The 25,906-nt window shown below is 39.1% G+C and overlaps 1 protein-coding gene across 2 annotated transcripts in view; it reads left to right on the top strand.

The window, feature by feature from the left end:
- The first annotated feature begins 1,288 nt into the window (after window positions 1–1,288).
- LOC127947121 (anoctamin-5-like) overlaps window positions 1,289–25,906 on the top strand; it is a 28,536-nt gene continuing 3,918 nt past the window's right edge. Inside the window, exons 1-17 of one of the 2 annotated variants that reach the window (XM_052544107.1) lie at window positions 1,289–1,492; window positions 4,461–4,522; window positions 14,498–14,602; window positions 15,504–15,572; window positions 15,716–16,000; window positions 16,123–16,233; window positions 16,343–16,458; window positions 18,177–18,311; window positions 18,512–18,617; window positions 18,725–18,785; window positions 19,506–19,657; window positions 21,195–21,269; window positions 22,364–22,592; window positions 22,961–23,130; window positions 23,265–23,362; window positions 24,223–24,353; window positions 25,560–25,765. In XM_052544107.1, the coding sequence (XP_052400067.1) occupies window positions 1,438–1,492; window positions 4,461–4,522; window positions 14,498–14,602; window positions 15,504–15,572; window positions 15,716–16,000; window positions 16,123–16,233; window positions 16,343–16,458; window positions 18,177–18,311; window positions 18,512–18,617; window positions 18,725–18,785; window positions 19,506–19,657; window positions 21,195–21,269; window positions 22,364–22,592; window positions 22,961–23,130; window positions 23,265–23,362; window positions 24,223–24,353; window positions 25,560–25,765 (2,166 nt within the window). In that variant the 5' untranslated portion in view covers window positions 1,289–1,437. The remainder of the gene's footprint in view (window positions 1,493–4,460; window positions 4,523–14,497; window positions 14,603–15,503; window positions 15,573–15,715; window positions 16,001–16,122; window positions 16,234–16,342; window positions 16,459–18,176; window positions 18,312–18,511; window positions 18,618–18,724; window positions 18,786–19,505; window positions 19,658–21,194; window positions 21,270–22,363; window positions 22,593–22,960; window positions 23,131–23,264; window positions 23,363–24,222; window positions 24,354–25,559; window positions 25,766–25,906) is intronic. The other variant, XM_052544108.1, reaches the window with a different exon arrangement.

Genomic DNA, 25,906 nt, shown 5'->3' with positions numbered 1-25,906 from the left:
CCAATTCACTAAAAGCGTTATTATTTACAAGTTTCTGGTTTGACGTATGACTAGCTATAACGTGAGATCAAATCTTATGATTAAACATAAAACACACTTTTCCTTTTACTTTGCTCCCACCCCTAAAGACCATAGGTCTCAGAAAGGAAGCCCCTACCCCATGCATCTGCCACCTTCACACACGGCCGTGGAATAATGAAACCCAGATTGTAGAAGTTAAGGTCTGGGAAATAGAGTGAAAGGCTGTGCTAACCACTTGAAGGATGGCCCAGGCCAGAAGAGGCTATATTGGGCTAAACTGGCTCTGTTAGTTACACTCCAGCCAACAACAATGCACACTTAGCTGTTAAACCGACAACTATATTTTTGAACACTACATTTTCTGTTGCCGTATTTGTTAGAAATGGCCATTGAAAAACACATCCTGGTCGAACACTATCATGTAAACATTCAATAATGAATAGTTTTTAGAGAATGCTAGTTCCTAATGGCCAACTGTAGTTTCGTTGTCTATCAGTGTTCTGTCAGACACTAGAAACCCAACCTCATGGGGACCAAAATATGTTCCCACAAGGACAAGGGTTTGGAAATGGATATGTTTGTGGGTACAATAGTGTGTGTAAAGCTGTTTCAACACAATCTGTATTATACATAAATAAAGGTGACTTGACTTGTTGACCTTTGACCAATGTAGACAGCTAATTTAATTAAATGCCAGTTAAAACATAGATTTACAATACAAATAAGTGATATTAATATCTACTGAGATCCATTTCAGCGTAAATAAAAAAAGTTAGGATTAACCTTAAACCAAACCATATCCATAAACCTAAAGTAAATAGTCATCATATTTTAAATAAATAAATAATCAATTCTGAGCTACATGACACCATATTGTATTTGTTCTTTGAAGTCAGCTTTTAAGACTGAAGACGTGTATGCTAATATTCCACTGAAATAAAATAAAATAAAAATAAAATGAGTTTCATTTATTAAGCTGTTCTTCAAGTTCGATGAAATTAAGAAGATTAAGAAATAAAAATTGTGTACATCCCTTTGTAGTGTGCCGACAAAATTGCGTTGATTGTCTATCAATCGCCTTTAAAACGAGGGAGCGCAGAAAAGAGAGTGAAGCTTTGGCTCATGAACTTCAAATAGACCCCGGTGACGTCACTTTGCAGCCTTCCTACGCAAAAGAGCAGCAGTTCTGATTAGTCTATGCTGACGTTTTTATTTAAATGTCCTATTGTGAAGCCTGTGGTTATACATATTAATATGGGAGGGATTCCCATAGCCACAGGGATCGCCATCGGAGACCCGAGACACACCGGACCGGAGTGGACAGATCTGACCCCCTGAGAGAGGAGTGGACGGGCAGACATAGGGTCACTATAACAAATCCACATTTCATATATATATATCTGACACTTGCTTAAAATGAGTCGAGGAAAGACGAGTATTGAGACGCTTATAGAAATGGACCCAACTGGCGGTAAGTGTCTTCAGCACGCGATGTTTAAACATACACACACACTTGTGGTCAGTTTCGTTCAAAAGTTAGCTAAAACATTTGTTTGTCATTTCTCTTATTCAAATTATGTTTTTCAACTTGTTTACTTTAGTACATTTAGCCTAATAATAATGAAGTTTTAACAAACTTTAAACAATGTATTTTATTTATATGTTTTACTAAATAATTTGTGCTATTTAAGAGAAGTTTACAGTATGTGAACAAAAAAAAATAAATTCTAGCACTGTTTCTTCTTGTAAACAGCAAAAAATACAATGATTGATATATGGAAGTAGACGCTATTATCATTCATTAAGAAATCTGATCTTAAAACATTACTAAGAATATACAAAGCTGTTCTTGTGTTACTTTATGAAAATCAGTTTCAGAGTAAGGGCAGCTGATCATAGCTTTTTACAGAAACCAGTTTTATCTGCACACTTTCAGATGAACAATCTCTGCTGTTTATAACTGTGTGTAGCTGTAGTCTACGAATGTGACAGTGAGCTTTCAAACAAGACATTTAAAATGAAGCTAACAATTATTATTATTATTTATTATTATTTTGCAAAGCAATAAAGATTCACTTAATTTTGATTGACATATTTTAGGACAGAGTTCCTCAATCCAGTTTTGATCCAGCTAGTAAAGAGCTTTTTTTTTTTTCTTGACCGCTGCCACAAAACAAGTCATCTAAAGGCTATTCTAGGGACAGGGAGTGAAACTGGAAGTGAGAACGCTTGCAGACACAGCAAACTATGAACATGAAGCATGCAACAATTCGTGGTTAGCCATTTATATCAAACGCAAACAAACAGAAACAAAAAACTTTCATTTCAAAATGGTATTTACATTACTTACAAAGTTCGTCATGGGTCAAATGGCAGTGAAACAGTGCATGTTAACTAACGTGGAAAGCATAAATGTAGAAGAGATAATAAAGGCTTTCATCAGCTTATCAGGGCTCTTCAGTCATCAGTATTGAGAGTGGAAGAGAGCATATGTATATTACACAACTCATATTTAATGGTCAGCAGCAAATTATGTTTACTTTATCCTTACATGTATTTGTACATCTCTCAGTCTTCATTGTATTGCATTGTATGATTTGAAACAGAGCTTGGCTCATAAAACTAAGTTTTTAGATATCTTACTAAGGGCCCTATCTTGCACCCAGCGCAACTGACTTTGTACACTGACGCATGTGTCAATCCTATTTTGCACCCGCGCAAAGCGCGCTTTTCCCTCCACAGAAGCACGTCGCTAAACTAGTGAATGAACTTGCGCTCCCTGGGCGGTTCAGCGCAAAAAGGAGGCGTGTTCCGGCGCAAACAATCCCTGGTGCTATTTTGCTGTTCCATTAAACAATTGCGCCACTGACCAGAAAAAAACCTAGTCTAAAGTCAGTGGCACGTTGCGCGTTGTTCATTATGCTATTTTAAGGGCGCATGCTTGACCATAATGTATAGCGTGCACAACGCGCATACACTTTGCTCGTGTAATCTACACAGATGCAACAGTTATTTTTGCAAATCATAAATTGTTACACTAAAAAAAATATTAACACATGAGATGACGGAAATCATTGTGGTGTGCCACGAAGATGTGAAAAAATAGGCATAAATCTAGCTTACAAATTATTCAGGCTAATTATTCTCCCATCCCCATACAACACACCTTCTCTGTCTTTCACTGCTCTTACAAGAACATCAGTCTCCTCGGCTGTGAACCGCTCCTGGCGTGCTCCTGGTAAATACGCCATAATAATAGCAATCCATAATGGAACTTGCGCACCTGCTTTTAAAGGGAATGTTGGATGACGCTCTGATTGGTTTATTTCACGTTACGCCCAAACCACACCTATGAATAATGAAGCTGCTTCAGACCAACCCATTTTAGATTTGCGCCGGGCGCAAGAGCCATTGATCCCGCCGGGAAAATAGCAACAGCGCCGAGACCCGCCCACAAACTTACTTGCGCTTCGCGCTTTGACACTTGCGTTTCAGATCCTTAAAATAGGGCCCTAAGACATATTGTGAGATATAGAGTGACAACTTTTGTTTAAATGCATTTTATGCATCTATTCTGCTATACTCTTATAAAGATCTCATCGCTTTTCATCACAAGCTATCAGTATTTCAATGATAAAATTTAGTTTTTGCCCATAAAAATATCAGCAAAGCACCAAATACAAGGTTCATTGTCATACTGATTTTATATATATATATATATATATATATATATATATATGCACTTAACCTGGGGTTATCATCTCTCTAAACCCCGCTTTTACCCCAGGTTAAGTGCAATGTGAAAATCCATATACTTGAATAGAAAAGCACACATAGACACACTGGTTATAACACACAGCAGCATAATAAGGTACAGACATAGATCCAAACATTACATTTCCAGATAGTCGACCTTTATACAAGTAAAGACTTTAATTGAAGAGAAGGATTGAGTTATTTTTGCATTCACACGGTTCCTGTTCTCATCCATCTTCATTTGGGTTCAGGTCATGGTACATTTGGTTTCTGGAACATTTGCATTTAAATATTTGATTATAATTATTATTATGATCGTAAATTATTAAATAGTTTTATACTGTATCATGATAAATGTTTAATAAATCTGTTTAATAGACCTGGCTTCTTATGTGTTCATTTGATGATAACTATTATTTGGTTTAGTGTGAGGAGCAGCTAAACAAGGTTTTATTGTATCAGAGTCAACATGTCAGTTCAGACAGTCTAGACCTTCAGCCAAATTTTATCCCCAAAAGTGAGACGAATTGATAGTTGTTGGAACCGTTCATATGGTTTTATCAGAAGGAATTTACATTGATTTCAAAACAGCTCATTTTTTTTTTGAAGAAACAACCAGATTTTTTTTTTTTTTCAAGTGAATATTTATTAATACTCCTTATTTTGTAATGTTTGTGTTCCAGAAGAAAACAATGGCTTCCATGGCAGTCTGGATAAGGAGACTCTTCAGCCTGAAGATGAAGAGGTAAAAACTCTTAGACCATTTCAAGTCCTCAAGTCCTCCTGTGCCTCAGTTTCTGAGCTGAATAATTTGATAGTACTGTCACAACCCCGCTGAAAAGACCAGGACGAATCCCATGTCTTTCCAGACTGTGTTATGCTGGTTAGTGGTGGTTCGTGCTGGTTTGACTAGTGGTTGCTGTTTACCTCTAAATAATCTAGTCAACCAGCATGGTCTTCATGGCCAACACTTGAATCAGCAGGGATATCTTAATGGTAGTGTTGTCCAAAGACCCGGTACTTCGAAACCAAGTCGGTACTAAAAAATGAAAATGTTATGGTAATATGGCGATATGGCGACATCAAAAGGAGGAAACACCAAACTAATAAAACACTTTAAAGACAGACACCCAGATCAAATGAAAGAGTACGTTTCATTGAGTGTCCCATACACAGATGTATTTGTGGCGATCTGCAACAATATCAAAACTGACCGCCACAAATATATTTTCCGAAAGGTTTTGACTTCCTTGAATAGACATGAGCACTGTGTGTGTCAAAGTCGAAACCCAGTGCGGATGTTTTATATCACTGTATGTCTGAAGGAAACTGTCGGTCTTCAGAAAATGATGGATGTCATTTTTATTTCATCTGTCCTGTTATGCCTGAGCAGCGTTTGTGAGCGCTGGCTCAGTGCTTATTTGATTACAGCCATACCGAGAAACCTCTCTCACCCACTCTACGAGTGCCTCCTTTGCATATATGCCTACACAAATAGAGTGAAAGGGATTTTTTTAATAAGCATGTTTTTGTGTTTTGCTTTGTTTTACCAAAACTGGTACAGAGAACCGTGGATTTTCACTGGTATTGATACTGAATACTGAAATATGTGGCAACACTTGCTGGTTAAGAAGCCTGCTGGGAAGACCAGCGTCCAAAACACAAGATGAACAGCAAAGCTGGTGTTTTAGCAGGGAAATACCTCATGCTCTGTGGCTAAACCATCTCATTAAGAGGTGAACAAATCCCATTGACTTACTTCATGTTAATAAAACATGGCAGCTCTCTTTTAACATAGAGTTTGAGAAGGGATGGATGTTTGCTTCAAGTGACAGACCAGGTAAGGGATATCATATTATCTTGCTGTATGTGTGTCGTTTTCTTTACGCTTTCTGACTAAAAGACACCAAAAAAGCCATTTAAACGTGGTTAAGCAAATAATAATCAGCAGGGATCCCAATCCAATACAATTAGTGTGCCTCCTCTATTTTAAAACCCACGAGTAACACGCTAGCATCGTTTATAATCTAATCATTTTTGCAGTTGTTGTACATCCCGATCAACAGAAATCAGAAGCAGGTGTCAAATAGCAGGTTATGAGTTTACAAGTTAGTTGTGCATTATTTAATCATCATATAGCATTGTTGAGATGAATAGATAATTAGACATGCTGTGATTCAATAGAGTGGTTTTTAAAGAAAAGCATTTATAAATGTCCCGTGAACAAAGTGTGCGTTATCAAAGGACAATGCGTTAATAAAGAGCTGTTTGTTGCATGCACAAGACACACAGTGCCTGGAAACTCATCAATATCCACATATACTTTATCAGCTCATATTGATGCTCAATGATCAGGTTATGTTTGTCAAGACATGTTTGCTCTACCATTCAAATCTGCTCACCATTCCCCATACATGCCCATTAGTTTGCATATGAAAAATAAGGTGTACGTGTTCCCAAAGAGCTTCCCCTGTCACTGCAGTTTTGATAATCTGGTTTACAGTTTTATAGTTGCAGTTTGATAAATGTTGCTTTCAGATCTTACTTTTGATGGCTTAGTTCATCCAAATATGAGCATTAACTTGCTCATCCACATGTTGTAAAACTTCATCGAATCATATGAAGCGGCACACAATGTTCATGCTGCTGTTTTGCATAACGTGAAAATGCATTGGGATTGTGGTTCTTACACGGAAAAAATGGCAACATAAAGTATCTCAAGGTACACATGACTTAAAGATGTGTCTCCTTTTCCATTGCTCACAAATCTTCACAAATCTTCATTCATACGTTCACATATTCAGACTCGGGACATCATGATACCTAACACTCTGGTCTCATATGTCTCATAACTGATCATAACGTGTTGACTTTAAATCTATGCATGCATGAAGGAGATTTTAGAGTTGTGGCAGAGAAGAGGATTTTCATAGTAACATGAATAATTATTTATATTTTGACCAGTTTATCAAAAAGCTGTCTTAAGGCTTCAGAAGACTTGAATATGAGTCAAGCTTACTAAGTTTTTATGATACTTCTATGGTTCTTGTTTGCTATTTTTGGACTCAACCAACCATCATTCACTGTTCTTCATTCACTTTTATTGTATGGAAATGAGCAGAGTGAACATTCTTCAGAATTTCTGCATTTGTGTTCAATGGAGAAAATAAAATCATACTGGTTTTGAATTTATATTTATGTGTGCGTATATATTTATTGAATTGAAATTTTGGGGTGAACTACTCTGCTGATCTTTCCCCCTTCTCAAATTCCTCTCAGTCTCCTCCGATGAAAGACGTTGAGTTGAGACTGAACATTTCCTGTTATCTGTCCACCATCCTTCTCAACCCTCTTCTTGGCCTTTTATGTTTTTATGGTTTTAAATTTCTTAGACTCCCATCAGTTTTAATTAAATCAAAACACAGTGAATCTTGATAAGCGCACTCAGTGACTCTCGCCCTTTTTCTTCTCTCTGTCTCTGTTCTCGGTCTCTTCCTGTTGGTTCAGTATGTTGAGTCTTGTGTCTGTTTGCTCGAGTCATTCTTTAGTGATTGTCTGTGAGCAGTGTGAGAGAGAACACACTGAACCACAGCAGCACCTCACCAGCTTTAGAAGTGTGAGAAGGGAGCATTAGTTTAAAATGTGTCTTAAAGGGGCCATATCATGAAAAAAAAAAAACACATTTTTAATTGTTTGCATGGATAGGCACTGAAGCCTCTTGAATATTTTGCAATGATTAACATTAAGAGACCCACTGATGTATCTTACAATAATCGGTATTGGCCGATAAAAGCAATTTATTTTATTGTTGGCCAAATTGATTATATATAGAGCGAGTCGGTGCATCTCTATTTAAGTTTGTGCTTTTCTCTCCTCACACGAGTGTTTGTAGGTCCTGTTATTTTAATTGTTCATAGTGATGTGTGATCACTTACTGCTGCTGTCGTTGATAACTTGTGAAACCAAAGGGTTTCATGCAAATGGGACCATTTGTGTCCTTGAAACTTAAAGCTCAAAACTGGAGTAATATCCCAATATTACTGCTGATAACATACTTATCAGATTTTTTACATTTTATGTAGAGGTCATCTGACTTCATAATTACTATAACTAATAAATAAATGAGTAATGGTGACAGCTTTTGTACCTTTTTGTTGTTGTTGTTGTTGAGTGTGTTGATTTATTTGACCTTGACTTTTAAGTATTCTTTAACATTACAGATTAGTAGACACATGAGAAACAGTCTCTAAATAACTACTGTAGTGGGGTGGAAGGAACACGCAAGGGCAAAACTCAAATGAAAGCCCCGGAGGGTGGATTTTATTAACAAGTGCTGTGATACATGGGTGATAACGGTGGTTTGGCGTGCCGAGGTGCTCGAGTCCAGGTGCGGGTGAATACGTGGGGTGCTCGTGGCAGTGCTGTGCGGTCACACACTGCTGTCTGGAGGAGAGAAGAGAGCGCAGAGTCAGTTTGTGAGCTCATGGAGAGGTTTCTCATCCTTCGTCTGTGCGCACACTGTTTAAATAGAGCCCGGCTGATGAGGGGCAGGTGCGGGCGATCAGACTGTGATGAACTTTGAGCTGGTGCTTCTCGTGAGTTACCAGGGCAATGCTGATGTGGACTTGGGATGCTCGTCACCCCCCCCCCCCCCCAATTGTTGTCCTCGTCTGGCAGAGAAATATGGTGTTAGTGGGGTGAAATAAGGGGTGGGTGGAAAAGCTGCAAAAGCTGACCAGATCCAGGAAAGACCATCTGCGTTGGAGTTGGCGTCTCCGGCCTGATGTCGCACTTCAAAGTGGAAGCCCTGGAGCGTGAGGAACCAGCGTCTTACTCTGGCGTTTATGTCTTTAGCGCAAACCATCCATTGGAGGGGCGCATGGTCCGTGACGAGAGTGAACCTCCGCACTAGGAGGTAATAGCGCAGCTCCAGGCCTGCCCACTTGATGGCCAGAGCTTCATTCTCGATGGTGGCATAGCCAGGGTCAACTTGCTGCTGATGTATAGGACGCAATCCTCCTCACCTTCCTGAACTTGAGACAGGACGGCCCCAGGACGGAAGCAACCGTGTGCAGCTCAGGCAGGAGACTGCAGAGTCTCCAGGCCAGTACCAGCAGACTGAAGGACAGCTTCATCCACCAGGCTGTCAAAGCTGAACTCGCTCCCGAACTTTTATCAGTACTGTTTGTTCACTTCACTTATTTGCACTCTATCTGCCATGTGCCTTGCGCTGCTTTATTTAATGTAATTTTTAATTTTATTATATGTCTTTTTTACATTCCCTTATTGTATAGTTGTATCTACATTTTATATTTGATCTAGATTTTTAGTCTCTACTCTTAATTTTATCTGTATGCACCGGGGATCTGAGAGTAACGCAATTTCAATTCTCTGTATGTATGTACTGTACATGTGTAAGAATTGACAATAAAGCAACCTTAACTTAACTTAACTTGACTTGACTTGAAGGCCATTTTGGGTTTAGCTGACTCGGAGAGGGGGACTTGTCAGTATCCTTTGGTTAGGTCCAGAGTGGAAATGTACTGGGCCTTCCCTGGCGATTGAGGAGTTCATGCGAGGGCAGTTAGCTGGTCTCTTGTCCCTTTCCACTTCTTGAGCAGGTTAATGTGGTAGAGTTGGTCTGGTTTTCACCACCCCAGCTGGCGGACATGGTACGTGACTGGCACGACTTTTCCGGTGACGGTATACGGGCACTGCCAGCTGGCCAGGAACTTGTAGGTCATGATGTACAATACAGCCGCCAGCCACGGGAGATGCGGGGTCCGCTGTGGGTATCGGTTCTTCCGTTGCGGAGGGAGCCGCCGGCCTTGCTACTGGTCACAGGGTGCCCTCCAGTGCCTGTTGCTCCTGGACCACCCTCCGGGGAAATAGCCTCTCTTGCTCCCTAGTGTCCCGATGTTTGAGAGCATCCGCCAGCTCCACCGCCTCAACGAGCTCGGTCACGGTGGTGGGGTTCTGCAGTCCAACCGCCTGGCGGTGAGTCAGCGAGAGGGCTCGGAGAAACCGGTTGATGACGACGTGCTCCGCTACTTGGGCAGCCGTGGGCTCTCCATCGAGAAATCAATGGCGGGACAGTTCAGCAGCTTGGGCTCGGGCTGGGAGGCAGAGTTTGTATTCCCATCCCCATTTCTGAGGAAAGCCCCAACCAGGACAGGATTTCTCTTTTATTTGCCACTTCAGTTGGCAGGGCGAAGTAAGCTCGCTGAGCCTCGCCGGTGAGGAGAGGTGCCACCCAGCCTTCCTGGGTTGCTGTGGTCTCAAACATTTGGGGGAAGGCCTTTTCACAGTCAGCCGTCATCTTGGGCAGTTCTTGGGTCACTTTTGTTCAGGTAGCGAAATGCATCGCTGTGTTGTGGGGTGGAAGAAACACGAAAGATCAAAACTCAAGTGAAAGCCCGAGGGTGGATTTTATTGACAAGTGCTGTGATAAGTGGGTGATGACGGTGGTTTGGCGTGACGAGGTGCTCTCAATCGAGTCCAGGTGCGGGTGAATACGTGGGGTGCACGTGGCAGTGCTGTGCGGTCACACGCTGGAGTCTGGAGGAGAGAAGAGAGCGCAGAGTCAGTTTGTGAGCTCATGGAGAGGTTTCTCATCCTTCGTCTGTGCACACACTGTTTAAATAGAGCCCAGCTGATGAGGGGCAGGTGCGGGCGATCAGCCCGTGATGAGCTTTGGGCCGGCGCTCCGCGTGAGTTACCAGGGCAATGCTGATGTGGACTCGGGATGCTCATCACACTACATTTAAGGGTTCAGTCCCTTGCTCAAGGGCATCTTATTAGTGGTATTGAGGGTTGAGAGAGTTCTGTGCATTCACTCCCTACACATACAATTCCTGCCGGCCTGAGACTCGAACTCGTAACCTTTGGGTTACAAGTCTAAACTCTAATAATTAGGCCACGACCTCCACCTAGTCCCCATAGTTATTGCCTGCTTTTTTTTAACATATATTCATATGCATTCATATGTGTATGCATCATCTCCAACTTACAGGAAATGAAAGAGGGAGAGACCTGTAGTGAAAGAACAGCAACCATCTGCCAGGTCAAACAGATCCTGCTCACAGTAGAGAGACAGAAGGATGTTAATTGCACTCTTGCACAGAAGAGTATTTATGTGTGTGCCAGTGAGATCTGTTTACAAAGGGATCAGGCTACATCACTTTTAAAGGGACAGTTCACCCAAACAATATATTTCAGCCATCATTCATTTACACCATGGCAGGAAGAAAGTATAGTACTCATAGTGAAGAACATGATGCGAGTGAGAAAATGATGCCAGAAGTTGGATAAAAAGATATTGGAAACGTATGAAACAGATGTTAGATAGACAGAGTGAATCAGATTCAGGCCTTATTATTTACATGCCACTGTGACTCTCTGATGCTGAGGTCAGGTGCTTTTGAAAATGTCACGATCTGCAAATGAATATTTCGCTTGACATGCAAATGACAGTAGAGATAGCATCGATGTGGAAAATTTTATTGCACAGCTCATTGTGTTCATAGATCAGCTTAATAGGTTTGTTTACCTAAATTTGACTGTTCTGTCCATTTTACTGACTTAATTGATCATGCCAATTTGATTAACATTTAGCATATCATAGCCTTGAATGTGGGCTCTTTAACCACAAAATAAAGCATTATATTGCTCAAATACCTTAGCAACCACATCGCAATCACCCTTGCAATAACATAACAAGGTGCTAATAAACACCCATAACTCCTTTGTAACCACACAAAAACTCAATGACAGTCACCTTTCAGTGCTTTAACTGGAACATACTGTAGCTTAAAACATGCTGAAAACAAACAAACAAACAAAGACCTTACAGTTTCACTATTCAGCTCCCAAACACAAAGCAACACCCTGGCAACTACCTGCAGTCCCCAGCGATGTCATCAACCACATAACATCACCCAGAGCATCATAGTAAACACAAAACATTGACCTAAACACGCAAATGACCTTAGCAACCACATATCAACACCCTAACAACAACACTTGCATCCACAAAGAAGACAGACCATGTGTATCCATTAAGCACATTTCCTACACATTAGATTTGGAATACAGACCTAAAATTGGCGAACATTTAAAGAAGACAATCAGTGAATTATTGCTGAAGTCCAAAACATTTAAAAAAGGTGTAAAAAAGTAGGGCTGCTCTAGAGAGCGTGTGTGTGTGTGTGTGTGTGTGTGTGTGTGTGTGTGTAAGTATGTGTCCGGTTAGCTGGTCTGGTATGAAGGGAGGTGGTCTCTGTCTCTGGAGACTCCCACAATCTTGAATTATGCAGCTCTTGATAGACACACTGGAGGTAGTCTTTCTTTTTTCACCATTTCTCTCTTTTCCTTCCATATCCCGTCTGCTGTTTGGGGAATAACAGAGGATGATCTCTGGTTAATTTAATATTTAGGGGTCCAGACATTACTATGGATGGTTAACGGTAACTAATGGATGTCGGTGTGTGTATTCCTTAGCTGTGTTCTTTAGTAAGAAAATGTGAGCCGTAGGCTTCTTGTATTCTTCTGGAGGTTTTGTTTGTAGGAATGGCCTGTAGTGTTTGCCAGTTAAACCTCAGAGAAATGTTGTTTGGCTTGGTCACATCCCTGGACGTGGCCGCGAGAGCATGTAGGGGTGTTTTTCGTCCTGGGTGTTCACCGCTGCATTTGTTTGTACTATGCATTGTATGTAAGTTATTTTTAGTTGCTAGAGATCAGCTGCAGACTGCTCAGAGGTGTTTTCCTGGCTCTGAGTTGTGTAGCTTTGGCCAGTGTCATTAAGGGTGAATATGCCTCTCTCGGGGCTGATCTGAGCTCAGTGCTGTCTTGCACCTATAGACTGTAAACTGTGATTAAAATAGGGGTTAAGAAAGATGTTCAAGACACTTGCCTGGTGTTGAAGATGTGTTGTATTTGTTTGGATTGAGAGACTGTCCTGAACAGCAGGTGGCAGCAAACAAAGTGCTGTATAACTCATTACTCTGAGTCTGAACTGTAGAAGAGAGTTAAGGAGCTGCCATTTCATGCTTCTTCTACCTTATTATTAAGTATTACATTTAAGATTATATTTGCCATTCTTGCCACTAGTATAATGGAGACTAAACATGAAGCAACGTGGAAGAGAAAGAGTGGGATGGGATTGGAAAGACCCAACTTCTGGGATTTGAACTGGGGTTGCACACAACTGAGCTGAATGACGAGGTTTAGTGAAGGTGTTTGGCTGTAGTTTATGGACAAAACTGTCCCTAGAAGTTTACAAAACATGATAAAACTTCAAATATAACACAGAAATATATACTGAAATAATAAATGTTTGTGTTTGGGTTATCGTTAAAAGTTTGGGTTTTGGGGTCATTATTTACTCATCCTCAAGTTGTTCTTTCTACTGTTGAACATGAAGGATATTTTCAAGAATGGGGGTAACCAAATGCTTTCTTGTTCCCATTGACTTTTTCATGATACCGGAGACCGTTTGTTACCCCATACAACTATATGAAAAAAGTTTTCACCTCCAGGCTCTTAATGCATCATTTTTCATTCTGGAGCATCAGGGACTGTTTAAAATAGATTCCCTCAGTTGTCTTTAATAAACAGATGGATCTCAAAATCATACAGTCTTTGTAGTAAAGGGTCCAAATACGTAAAAGATGCTGGAAACCCAAAGATTTGTGGGACTTGAAGGATTTTTCTGAAGGACAGCGGGCGGTTTAACAGTTCAGGACAAACCATGGACTTTTGAACAACTATCAAAAAATCTAAATAAATAATACCATAATAATAAACAATAATATCATAAAATAATATCATTCAGGTTACAACAAGAATCAAGCTTATGTAAACTTTTGAACAGGGTAATTTTTATAAATTCAACTATATTTTCTCTTGTGGACTGAATGTAAACGTCTTTCATGTGAAATATCTTGTTTAATTATCTGTATTTAGGATATTTTGGTAAAATAATTAATATTCTGCAGAGACTGTAAAGTATCATAAAAAGCTTGACCACAACTGTGTATATCCACAGTGGCATTTAGCCTAAATCCAGCCTACTCTTAGACTTTTTAACATTTTGATATATGAAACTTGAAACTAAATATATTTTCTGTTTAAGAAAATGGATTTAGTTGAGCTTCACAGATTCAAATATAGGGTTAGGGTTATATATATATATACATAATCATATTAGATCATTCTTGTTGTGAACAGGCTTTTAGTCTGTAATGAATGCATGAGCTCTGTTGAACATTAAAAGTCCTTAAGACACAAATGCATGATGATTTGAGTAAAGGTGCGGTCACATTAGAGAGATTTGACAGGTAAAAATATGTCCATGCATGAAGCACAGCTCATACAGAAGTCATGCAAAATTACAAGACCAACTTAAACCTAGTGCAAAATCTGCAAACCTTTCCACTCACGGTTCCCAGTTTGGTAACAATTCCAATGAAATGACTGGATTTCTACCATTTAACGGTTTATTAATGAATAAGCCTTCAATATATAAAGACAATAATACAGTGTTTGAACAAGCACGCAGTCGTGTTTCATTAAGATGATGGTATTTTATACATTATGATTTTATATCATGAATAGATTAGCTTTATTACCATTTCAAGGGTTTTTAAGAGTTCAAAACATCATGAAGCTTCAGTTCTTCACATAAAAGCTTGACTTAGTTCAAACAAATGTTTGTGTGCAGGTGGAGAAGCAGCAGAGCAAGGACTCGGTGAACTTCAGAGACGGCGTGCGGAGGATAGATTTCGTCCTGTCTTACATCGAAGACAAGGATGGAGAAAAAAAACAGGTGTGTATCTCATCCACCCAGTTAGGTTTTATAGTTGATAACCATTTCTGTTTGACAGTTTTATATTCAGATGATAACTTTTGGCATCCTTCTGTGAGTTGTGAGATGATTTGGAAAAAAATATGATTTGCCTAAACAAATAACTAACTCATAGACTCATAGACCATACTACAACACAATTGTTCCTAACCTTAGAAGCGGTAATTAGCATCGAGTCAGATTATGTAAGAACTTGTTAGCAAATATAACTCACACTCATGCGAGTCCTCTTCAGAGATGGGCCGTGAACAAGGAGACACGCAGATTCAATTGACATGATTAATAAACTACCTTTCTCTTTCAACTCATTGTTTTTTACTCTTGTCTGACACTGCTCCACACACACACACACACACACACACACACACCAAGCTGTCTCTGAAGACGAAGAAACCTGGAGGTGTGTGTGTCACATCTATTTACAGTCTCTCATGTGCATGCATTCCAGTGACGTCAGGTTAAAAGTTGATTAAAAGTTGTGTTGTGATTCTTGTGCATAGCCAACTGGAAAACAAACAAACAAACAAACAAAACAAAAGCAAAGTTTAAGAAAACTGAGCACTGTACCCCAACCCCAGACGTGGCCTATGCTGACAACCCTTGTGTGTGTGTGTGTGTGTGTGTGTGTGTGCGTGTGTGTGTGTGTGTGTGTGTGTGTGTGTGTACTTCCACATTCATGTTACTCATAAAGTATGTGCTTCAGCAGCACTGAGCAGAACTCACACAAACTTCACAGTTCACACACCTGCAGCTTTACAGTCTGTCATGTAATAAATATTTACCGGAAACCCTTCTTGTCCTACGTACTGCACCTGAAGCACAAACAGGCGATTGTCAGATGTGTTACTGAACTTTCATGCAGGATCGAAGGAAGGAGTTTGAGGCTAACTTACAGAAGATTGGACTTGAGCTGGAGACGGAGGACAAATCTGTGAGTGAAACCTCTGAAATCAGGACATCGAGTTATGTCATCATTCATGTTACACGTTTTTACCTGTTATTGTTCATTCATGATAATCTCTATTATAAGACACAGCATTAGTGAGAGTCATGCACCGGTGTTTGTCTTCCCAGGAGTCTGAAGATGGGAAGACGTACTTCCTGAAGATCCACGTCCCGTGGGAAGTGCTGGCAACATACGCAGACGTGCTGAAGATCAAAGTGCCTTTTAAAGCCAGTGATATTCCAGATAAAGAAGACGCACCCATGAGCTGGCTCTGTGCGCCCTGCCGTCTGCCCGAGCACGTGATGCAGCCGGAGCCCGACTACTTCACCGCCACCTTTGACAAGAGCAAACCCGACTTCTTCCTCATCCAGGACAAAGACACCTTCTTTCCTTCATCCACACGGAGCAGGATTGTAAGAAAACCAGCAGAAATGCCAAGAATACGTAAACTTCTTACAAGATAGTAACCTCCATTACAGCATGACCTTATTAAACTTTTACTGAGGAGCCTTGGTTTCTTTTCTTCTCCGTGTAGGTATATTACATCCTCTCCCGATGTCCGTACAGTAAAGATGACAAGGATAAGAAGGGCATCAAGAGGCTGCTGAACAACGGGACTTACACAGCTGCCTTCCCTCTTCATGATGTAAGGCTTTAACAGAGGAAGACGTGCATTCAGTGATATAAACCTAGATGTTTCTCTGTTCAGAAGGTGTGGTGCTATGAAAAACTATAAGGTTAATGTGTGTTTGTAGTGTAGGTACTGGACCAGGTCTCGTGATCCGAACTGTGAGAGCGAACGCTATGCCTTGTATAAATACTGGGGTTGTTTCAGCAGCTTTTACAAGGAGCAGCCGCTCAACCTCATACGGTGAGACCAGCAAACTTTTTTCAAAAACGCACACAAAAAAAATTACCTTGAGATTAGGTTTGGCAAAAAAAAAAAACTAACAAAAAAAGTCTCATAAAAATATGTACCTTTGGGTATGTTTCTGCAAGACCATTATTACGTACCTCACTGCACGTTTCGCATCAGTTTCAAAGAGCAATGTCCACTGAGTGGCGCTTAAACACAGGTTTAACATGTGAACCATGGCACGTTTTGATTACGTTAATCTAGTTACATATTGCTGTGTTTTTACTATGTTGCTTCTGGTACGTATTGCGGCGGTTCAGAATTAAAATATCCGAGGACCGTCGCTAAAAGTTATGCCCTACTACAAACCCAATGTGATGTTAAAGCATCAGTTTTCAAATCTCCCAGGATATTAATATTGTTTTGAAGTCACAACATGATATTCTTCCAGTAATTTTACGTAAATTACGCTTTATTAATTGAAACTCTGTAAATTTGTGTGAAAATGAATAAAAGGAGTTTTACTGCCTCTAGTCTTCATTTATTTTGTAAACTGCAGTGATCCGTCTTTATTGGTACATATTTCAGATCTCGCTAAAATGTGCACCCAGGTACATTTATGTCATGAGAAAAAACTACCTTTTATGGTCAGAACATGTGAAACAATTCACGATTTTAAATTTTTTACACTTTTTTTTACATTTTATTTTTACAAACATATATTTTACATATATGTTTTTTGTTAAAAATTATGTAGGAAAAGTAATAGATTCATTTATGACAAGAGTGCACGCTCAAAAATCAACATTACAACAGGAGTTTTGACCTTTGTTTAAAAAAAAGACTTCTTCGTTACCTTTTTGTCTATCACTTTTTAGAAATCATCAGAAATTATATATCGACTGAAAACTTAAAATCTCAAAATTCATCCTTTAAAACCCATTTTAAAATCAGACATCGCATTACCATGTAAACAGTCCATCAATATCATGTTACAAAATGTTTTCAGACATGAATTATAACACTTTAAGCTTGGATCGTGCACTATAAAGTCTATGTTCAAAAATGTGAGTGACAGTTTTTAACTACTAACCATTAATAGGTTGATTGGACCAGTGGTGTGAACATTTACAGACAGTGATCATTAAAGCAGTTTTTGCAGTGATAATGGTGTGCAGAAATTCACACAATGAATAAAGAGTTCAAATATAGTTAAAAACAAGTTTTTTTTTTTACACATTTTTCAATAAATGAGCTCCCGGAATTATATTTAATAATTTTCATTCATATGCACCAATATAACAATACAAATTATTATAAAATCTCTAAAATATCTACATTAAAAGATGTAAAACGGCAATACACAATTTTCGAGTGATGATGGAAAAATTAACTGAATCAGAGTTATGAATCGATTTATTGAAATGAAGTAAAGTTGCTAAGTTTATTAACACTATAAAGTCTTTCTTAACAAGTCTCATACTCGCAAGCCAAAGAATAATCACATCTTGTCTATTGACGTATAGTGAACTTAATAGCATACTGAAAGCACCGCAATATATTTATTATAACTTTTGTTACTTAAATAGGCTGTAATAGGTTTTTGTTGAAGAAATCAACTCGAGGTTCCTTGATGAATAAATGATCACTAAATCTAGAGATCGTGAGATGTTGCTGACGCTTTGAGCGAGTGGATGGAGGTGTCCTTGATTAATGTGTTTCCTGTACCACAGGAAGTACTATGGAGAGAAGATCGCCATCTACTTCGCTTGGCTGGGTTTCTACACAGAGATGCTCCTCTATGCCGCAGTTGTTGGTCTGCTCTGTTTCATCTATGGTTTGGCCACCTTTGACGAAAACGTTTGGAGGTGAGGAGAAGACTAGAAAACAGAAAACAGAAGATGGTTTTGGTGCCCCTTGTGGCAGCGCTGAGAACACAACGATTGTAATATATTATGAATTGCTCGCTGACGTTTAGAAAACACAACGGCATGTGAAATACAGCTAGAGTTAAGTATAGTGATTTTGAGTCTGGGTTCACAGAAGCAATGTGTGTTGTCTTCTGCAGTAAAGAGGTCTGTAATGAGACCATCGGGGGTCAGATTATCATGTGTCCTCTCTGTGATAAGAAATGTGGCTACTGGAAGCTCATCACGACCTGTAGCTCCTCATGGGTGAGTCAGAAAATTACTGTCCGTGTACATCTCTATGTATTTACTTATGGGGTGTGTTTTGTGTACTTATTAATGTACCGTTATACCTTCGTCTGATTGCCTTGTAGCAATCGTATCTGTTCGACAACACAGCGACGGTGTTCTTTGCCATATTCATGGGGATATGGGGTGAGTACTGGTTCTCGAATTGTACTTCAAATTTTTACAAAAATTGTCAGTTGACCAGTCAATGGAAAAAGGGATGAGCCATAATTTAAGAGAATGTGTTAATGTTTGGATGTAGTTTTAATTGTTATGATCATGGTGAAAATGAATGCACACGCTGCCTAAATTTAGTAAATATTTAATATTCTCTTTTACTCCGACTCCCCTTAATGATAAAAGATGATGCTTGTTCTTGAACTTTTAATAAAAATGCTCATGTTGCCAGTCAGTAATTTTTAACAAACGTTGTATTTCGTATGTCATGACACCTGGTTGCAATAAAAGCGATTTTCTTTTAAATTATGCATATTTAGTACGCTTTATAAACAATAGTAATATGCAAATAATGCAAAAAAGGGACATGAAGTAGTGTTTCAATAGAGAGCTGCAATAAAGACGTCTTTTTGTATGCCAACTCAGAAGTCAGCATCACTTCCCTTGATAAAAACCATTAGCATTTGAAACAGTGCAGAAAAAAAGAGCTTATTTCTGATGTAGTTGTAGAGTAAACGTGTAAATATCTTGAGCTTGTGTCAAACACAGACCTCATTTCAGAGATTTAACCAAAAACCCATTCAAAAACCCCTGACTTCAGGGCGCTGGAACCAGAGTTGCTCACATGCTAACTCTCCAGGAAACTAGCGCAGTACAGAGGGTTATAGTGTTGGTTTCCTCCGGTGTCAGTGACTCTGTTCCTGGAGTTCTGGAAGCGGCGTCAGGCTCGACTGGAGTACGAGTGGGATCTGGTGGACATGGAGGGAGAGCAGCAACAGATGCAGCTCAGACCCGAATACGAGTCCAAGTGCACCCACCGTCGACTCAACCACGTCACGCAAGTACGCATGCATATCTAATGACCCAGAGGTTTGGACAGTATTTCAAGTGAGGCAAGTTAAGAAGATCATAAGGCTAGTTGGAAAAGTTTATCTAGACTCTGTGGCTCATATTAGACTCATAAGTCAGTTTAGATGGCATTTTTTATTTGACAAAATTAAATTGAGGCTGTGATGGATGGACATGCACGGTAGGTATCAAGGTCTTTGCACACAGCTCTTGTTTTATAAACGGGGTGCACATAAAGTGGTGCACAGGTGCGCATTAGGGATCAAGATAAAAACTGCTGTTGAAGTAAGTGAAAATAAAATAAAAGCATTGTATATTTAGGTGTACTATAAAATAATAGTGTTTTTATTTAATACACACTTTTAATTTTTAAATATAAAAGTATTATCACACTTTATTTTGTTTATTATTAGTTCTTTAAACAACTAAAACTAAATAAAGTGCAATAATATTCTTATTACTGTGATTATTTATTTATAGTTATATTTAATAGGTCACAGTATGTGTGCAGTGAGAATCAAACCAAATCTCCAGGTGCAAATCTCTCATGAGAACCAGACTGAAAAACACTATGTGCACCTCTGTTTATAAAGTTATTCATCCTGAAGAAAGTGGCTGGAAAGACGTCATTTCTGTGTTTATTAGATGAACGTAGTGAATGCCACGTACAGTTCATTAAATGTGGAAAGAGTCAGGGGCCGTTCACACAGAATTAGGGCTGCACGATTATGACAGAAATCATTATTCCCTTAAAAAGTTAATTGCGATTATTAATTACGAATATCACAATTTACATTGAATGATGTTTATACCATTGTGTGATGCAATGGCATGCCGTATGTTTATATGAAAATAAACAAGCTGAAAACACTCTTAAGTAATCGGATTGGTTTCTTCTTTAAATTATATAAAAATTAAAAATATGAATGGCATTATAATGTTATACTAACAATAAAACAATGGAAAAACCCTTTCCTAATGGAAAAAAATAAATAAAATAAAATTTAAAGCGTGCAGAATAACATAAGTGGACTTTGGATGATTACGTAATCGTGGCATCCATCGCGATTTAGAAATGTGATTAGTTGTGAAAATCTCTGGTTTTTAGATGCGGCGATTCGAAACTAGATAATGTGCGTGTTTGTTTGGCTTTGTTCGTGTCGTGTAGGAGCTGGAGTGGTTTCTAGAGCAGAGCCCAGCTGATAAAGCAGGCAGGTTTATCCTGTGCTGGGCCACTGTTGTGTTGTGGGTAAGGCAGGCTCAGGACTAGCATACTGTAGATGAGTTTCTGAGTGTGAGAGTGTGTGTAGCATTAGCAGCCTGCTTGCAGTGTGACCGCAGCTTTGAAAGACTAGTCGTAGAATTAATCTGAACTGTAGAGATGGCAGATGACTCGTCAGAAACGAGAAGAGTCCTCGTACAGAGCCATGCAGACACTGACAGCACTAGGACAGTGCTAGTTTAGGGCTCCTGTCCCCGGTGTGTGCTGGGGCTCGCTCATGACCCCTGCTGTGCTTGCTTGCTGTGTAGGAGATGGAGCCTTATTTACCTCTAACAAGCAAGTGTGCTCGTTCAGTCCTGTCCGGCGCCACCGTCCTCTTCTGGGTGAGCATCAAACAGTCTGCTACTTTTAGCAAAATAATGATTACATCTTTCATTTTATTTTATACACATACATACTTACATATATACACACACACACACACACACACACATATATATATATATACATGCAGTACAGTGGAGTCCAAAAGTCCTAAACAACATTGAAAACCTGGGATTCAAAATTTAATTAAATATTTAAACATAAGACATGTCATCACGTTGTGAACAAGACATATTTAAGAATCTGGACCTTTCCATTAAATTTGTTCAATGCTCTTTGGAAATTTGAAGCATTTTCGACTTTTAACTTGATTTTGTTTAGCTTGAGTCATTAAAGCAAAAGGGAGACACCAAATACTAGAAATCCACCAAACACTTTTTTTATTTTGTTAATATATTTTAACCCCACTGAATATGTTAGCTCTGTTCCAACGGCTAGTGAACTGACTACAGAAGACAGTTCAGGACATCATACATTAGCGTGTTATTTAATACCCAAATATATCTAGAAAATGATGTAGCTGTACACAGTTTACTTCATATTTGCACTTGCTATGTACTTTCATTTCTATTAGTACAATTGAAATCAGATGTGAATCAAATCTCCTTTGTGTGAGGAGCCTTTATGTATCATGTTGGGTATTAAATTATATATTATATTATATTTATTGTCTGCCTTTGTGCAGTGGTCTAAAATAGGAACTTACGAGGTTCCACCTGTAGTTTTGGAACTGAGCTAATATACACTGTATTATTAATATACTGTATAGCAGATTAGTTATTACATAATCTGCCTAAGACTTGATATTGAATGTTGATAAGTCTCAGGACTTTATGGACACAGGATCACACATCAGTAAGTAAGTTTGCTGCAGAACATTTTGCCTGAGGATGCATGTTTTTATCAGCATCATGTAGCGTTTCACTGTTTTGACGTGTCCTAGTAAGCACTGCAAGCCCATAGGTTTGTTTTTATTTTTTAATAATATATTTGCATGCATAATTGAGTAGTATATTGAGTAGGTATACGAATTGCAGTGAGTTAGTTAGTGTGTGTGTGTGTGAAGTGTACCTCTCTCACTCCCCAAACCCAGATCTCTCTGATTATCGCCTGTATAATCGCTGTGATTGTGTACCGTCTGTCGGTGTTTGCGGCGTTCGCCAGCATCATGAAGGACAGCCACACCGATAAGCTGGATTTGATTGGAAACCTCATCACGCCGCAGTTCGCCACATCCATCACGGCTTCCTGCATCAACTTCGTCATCATCATGATCCTGAACTTCCTGTACGAGTATGTAGCCATAAAGATCACTGATATGGGTGAGTCTTTAGCAAGTACATCGGACTCCCAGCCTCTTTTTCCAGCCTAAAACCTTTAAAAACATTCACAATTTAAAGGGATGTAACTTTTCAATAAATAGAATAACTAAAAAAAACTAATAATATTAATAAATTAAAAGATTATTATTATTGTTGTTGTTGTTTTATTTTAAAGCTATTCTTTTATTTTATTTATAGCATTTATTGACCTTGGCACTTTCTAATTTCTGATTTGTTCCAGTCAATTAATTAAGTTTTCTATATCTTGTAATAAACAAAAAAAAAAAAAAAGAAACGGTTGTATATTGGTCAATAAATAAAGCATTTTCATAATGTAAAGATTTATTCACGTATCCTTCTGTGCACAGAGGTTCCCAAAACCCATGTGGAGTACGAGAACAAGCTAACGGTGAAGATGTTCCTCTTCCAGTTTGTCAACTACTATTCCTCTTGCTTCTACGTCGCCTTTTTCAAGGGAAAATTTGTGGGGTACCCTGGAGACTATTCCTACATGTTCGGCAAGTGGAGAAATGAGGAGGTAGACCTGGGATCACATGAACCTGATTAAAGTTTTACAGTTTTTCCCCATGCCATCATTGTACAGTTTAAACCATGGATCATTAGTAGGTCAGTTTGATTGTTTATTTCTGAACATCATAATTGTGTTTGCAGTGCGAGCCAGCCGGCTGTTTGATCGAGTTAACCACTCAGTTAGTGATCGTGATGGCAGGTAAACAGGTGTGGGGGAACGTACAGGAAGCTCTCATCCCGTAAGTCCATATGACATGATGTAATTACACAAGATGTCATTCATAACTCTCATTATTTGTTTGCACAGGGTTCATACTAGCCTCTCTTCTGGTATTTGTTATAATACATAATCTACTTAAAGGGTTACTCCACCCCAAAATGAAAATGTGGTCATTAATCGTTTACCCCAATGTCGTGCCAAACCCGTAACAGCTTTGTTTGTCATTGGAACAGAATTTAAGATTTTTGGGATGAAACCCAGGAGGCCTGTGACAGTCCCTTAGACTGCCAAGTAAATTACACTGTCAAGGTCCGGGAAAGTATGAAAAGCATCAGAATAGTCCATCTGCCATCAGCGGTTCAACCGTAACGTTATGAAGCGGCGACAATACTTTTTGTACACAAAGAAAACAAGAATAACAACTTTATCCAACAATTCCTTTGTCAACAGTCTCCTCTGTATCACATCACTCAAACTGCCTACGCTCTTCTGTGTCCTCCGCGCCACAAGGATGCGCTGTTTCTACGTGTATTTATGCTTTGATATGAAAGAAAACAGCACATCCTTGTAATTACTTGAACCGGTTGTTATTGCTTCATTATTAATTAATAAAGTTTACATATCAGTAGATTACTTGATTACCAAAGCAATTATTAGCTACAGCCCTAGAATAGATAATAACAATATTGTTTGATAAGCGAGATCTCTGATTTTAGTGCTTGAAAACCGAAGTTCTGAACGAACCCTGGTTGCATGTCCAGGGTATATTATTAATGTAGTGTCTATTTTGATTGATATAAAACGAGATGTAAACAATGTTTATTTATTGTCAGTGGATGTGTTTGATCTGTGTGTGTGTGTGTGTGTGTGTGTGTGTAGCTGGATGATTAACTGGTGGGTGAGCAGAAGTGCCCGGAGTAACCCGGAGAGTCTGTACAGCCGCTGGGAGCAGGACCATGACCTGCAGAGCTTCAGTCAGCTCGGCCTCTTCTACGAGTACCTGGAGATGGGTGAGCATTCGACAGCTACAATACAGCTCTGCTGAAAAATATTCAACCACATTACCATAGAATTATATGATTGGTACTAGTATATACAGTATACAAATGTCTCCAATATGCGCGCCACTGAGTGACGTCTGTACTTCCCGGTCAGAGAGCACCTGTCCATCAAAATCTCACTATCCAATCAGAGTAGATCACTGTTAACCCCGCCCCCACAAGAAGTTTGTGTCGAAACACCAAACGAAAAACTGCGAAGCATAAGCGAAATCTGCGGCAATGCATTCAGAATCCACGATTAGCGAAAACTAATCTTATATGAACGAAGCATATATGAAGAGCCAGTTAAATGTGTGCGACTGAGTTAATTTTTTTCATTTTCATTGTGTGTTTCTTCTTTTGTAATGGCATATTTTTGATCGTTACTGAAAAAGTTACATTCATTTTTATTGAAGCAAATGTAATTCCATATACTTACCCTTTACATTGCTTAATTGAAGGACTTTTCTCAGCAAATATTGTGCTTTTTTTTGTTTTATCAATTGAAATCTTTTGGTTCATTTTTATTTGTCACCCTAATTGAGATCCTTGTTGAGTTTGTGCCCAATTAATACAGCTCAGATTTCGAAGTAATGATCTGCTCTAGACTTAGGTCAGCGTCGAGTCATAAAAGTAAAGGATGTGGTATACACTCGTCTTAGATTTCAAGGTTTTATGGACTTTTTGTCTATTGAACATATGGGACGTCAGCTGATCATTTGGCATTTATAAATTTAGTTTGATCTTAGTTGTTAGTGTTGTAAAACTTTTTGTGTTTTTATGTAGCGTAACTACTTTAAATCATAATTAGTTTATAACGTCTACAGATTCAAAGTAGGTTCACTGAGACTGATTTACTTTAACTCACCAATACAGAGCCCCAGACATCGCATGCAAGAAAAAATAATAAAACAATTACATCATGGCCACAAATTGGCAATTAGTGCCAACGGCTTGCTAATTCTTCACCTTATCGTGAGCATGACTTACTAATTTGTTACCTTGTTTTAACTACATCATACACACACTGTACTGTACTTATCCGTTCTGTTCGTTGAATGATTTGTTAATAGCCAGGCTTCGTACACCAACAGTTCTATACGAGTAAACTTTCAGCTTGCAATAACTCAGCTGTAGCGCTGTAGAGGAGCATTTCATCTCATCTTTGTTTTGCAGTTGTCCAGTTTGGCTTCATCACTCTGTTTGTGGCCTCTTTCCCGCTGGCTCCTCTGCTGGCTCTGATGAATAATATCTTGGAAGTGCGAGTGGACGCCTGGAAATTCACCACTCAGTGCCGCCGGCCCGTAGCAGCCAAAGCACAGGGCATCGGCGCATGGGACGAGATCCTCAACATGATTGCCGTTTTCTCAGTGGTCACGAATGTGAGTCTGTATGAGAGTAAACTCAAAACTCATAATGAGTCGGGATCCACTTTGACTACATCAGAGTTGGTTGAATGATTCAAACTGAGTCATTTTGACTGATTCATTAGCAAGAGCCATCTAAAAAGAATCATTGGTTCA

The sequence above is a fragment of the Carassius gibelio genome, chromosome A25 (genome assembly GCF_023724105.1).
Source record: "Carassius gibelio isolate Cgi1373 ecotype wild population from Czech Republic chromosome A25, carGib1.2-hapl.c, whole genome shotgun sequence".
NCBI lineage: Eukaryota > Metazoa > Chordata > Actinopteri > Cypriniformes > Cyprinidae > Carassius > Carassius gibelio.
Note: the sequence above shows the minus strand (reverse complement) of the source record. Positions and strands in the feature narration are given on the sequence as shown.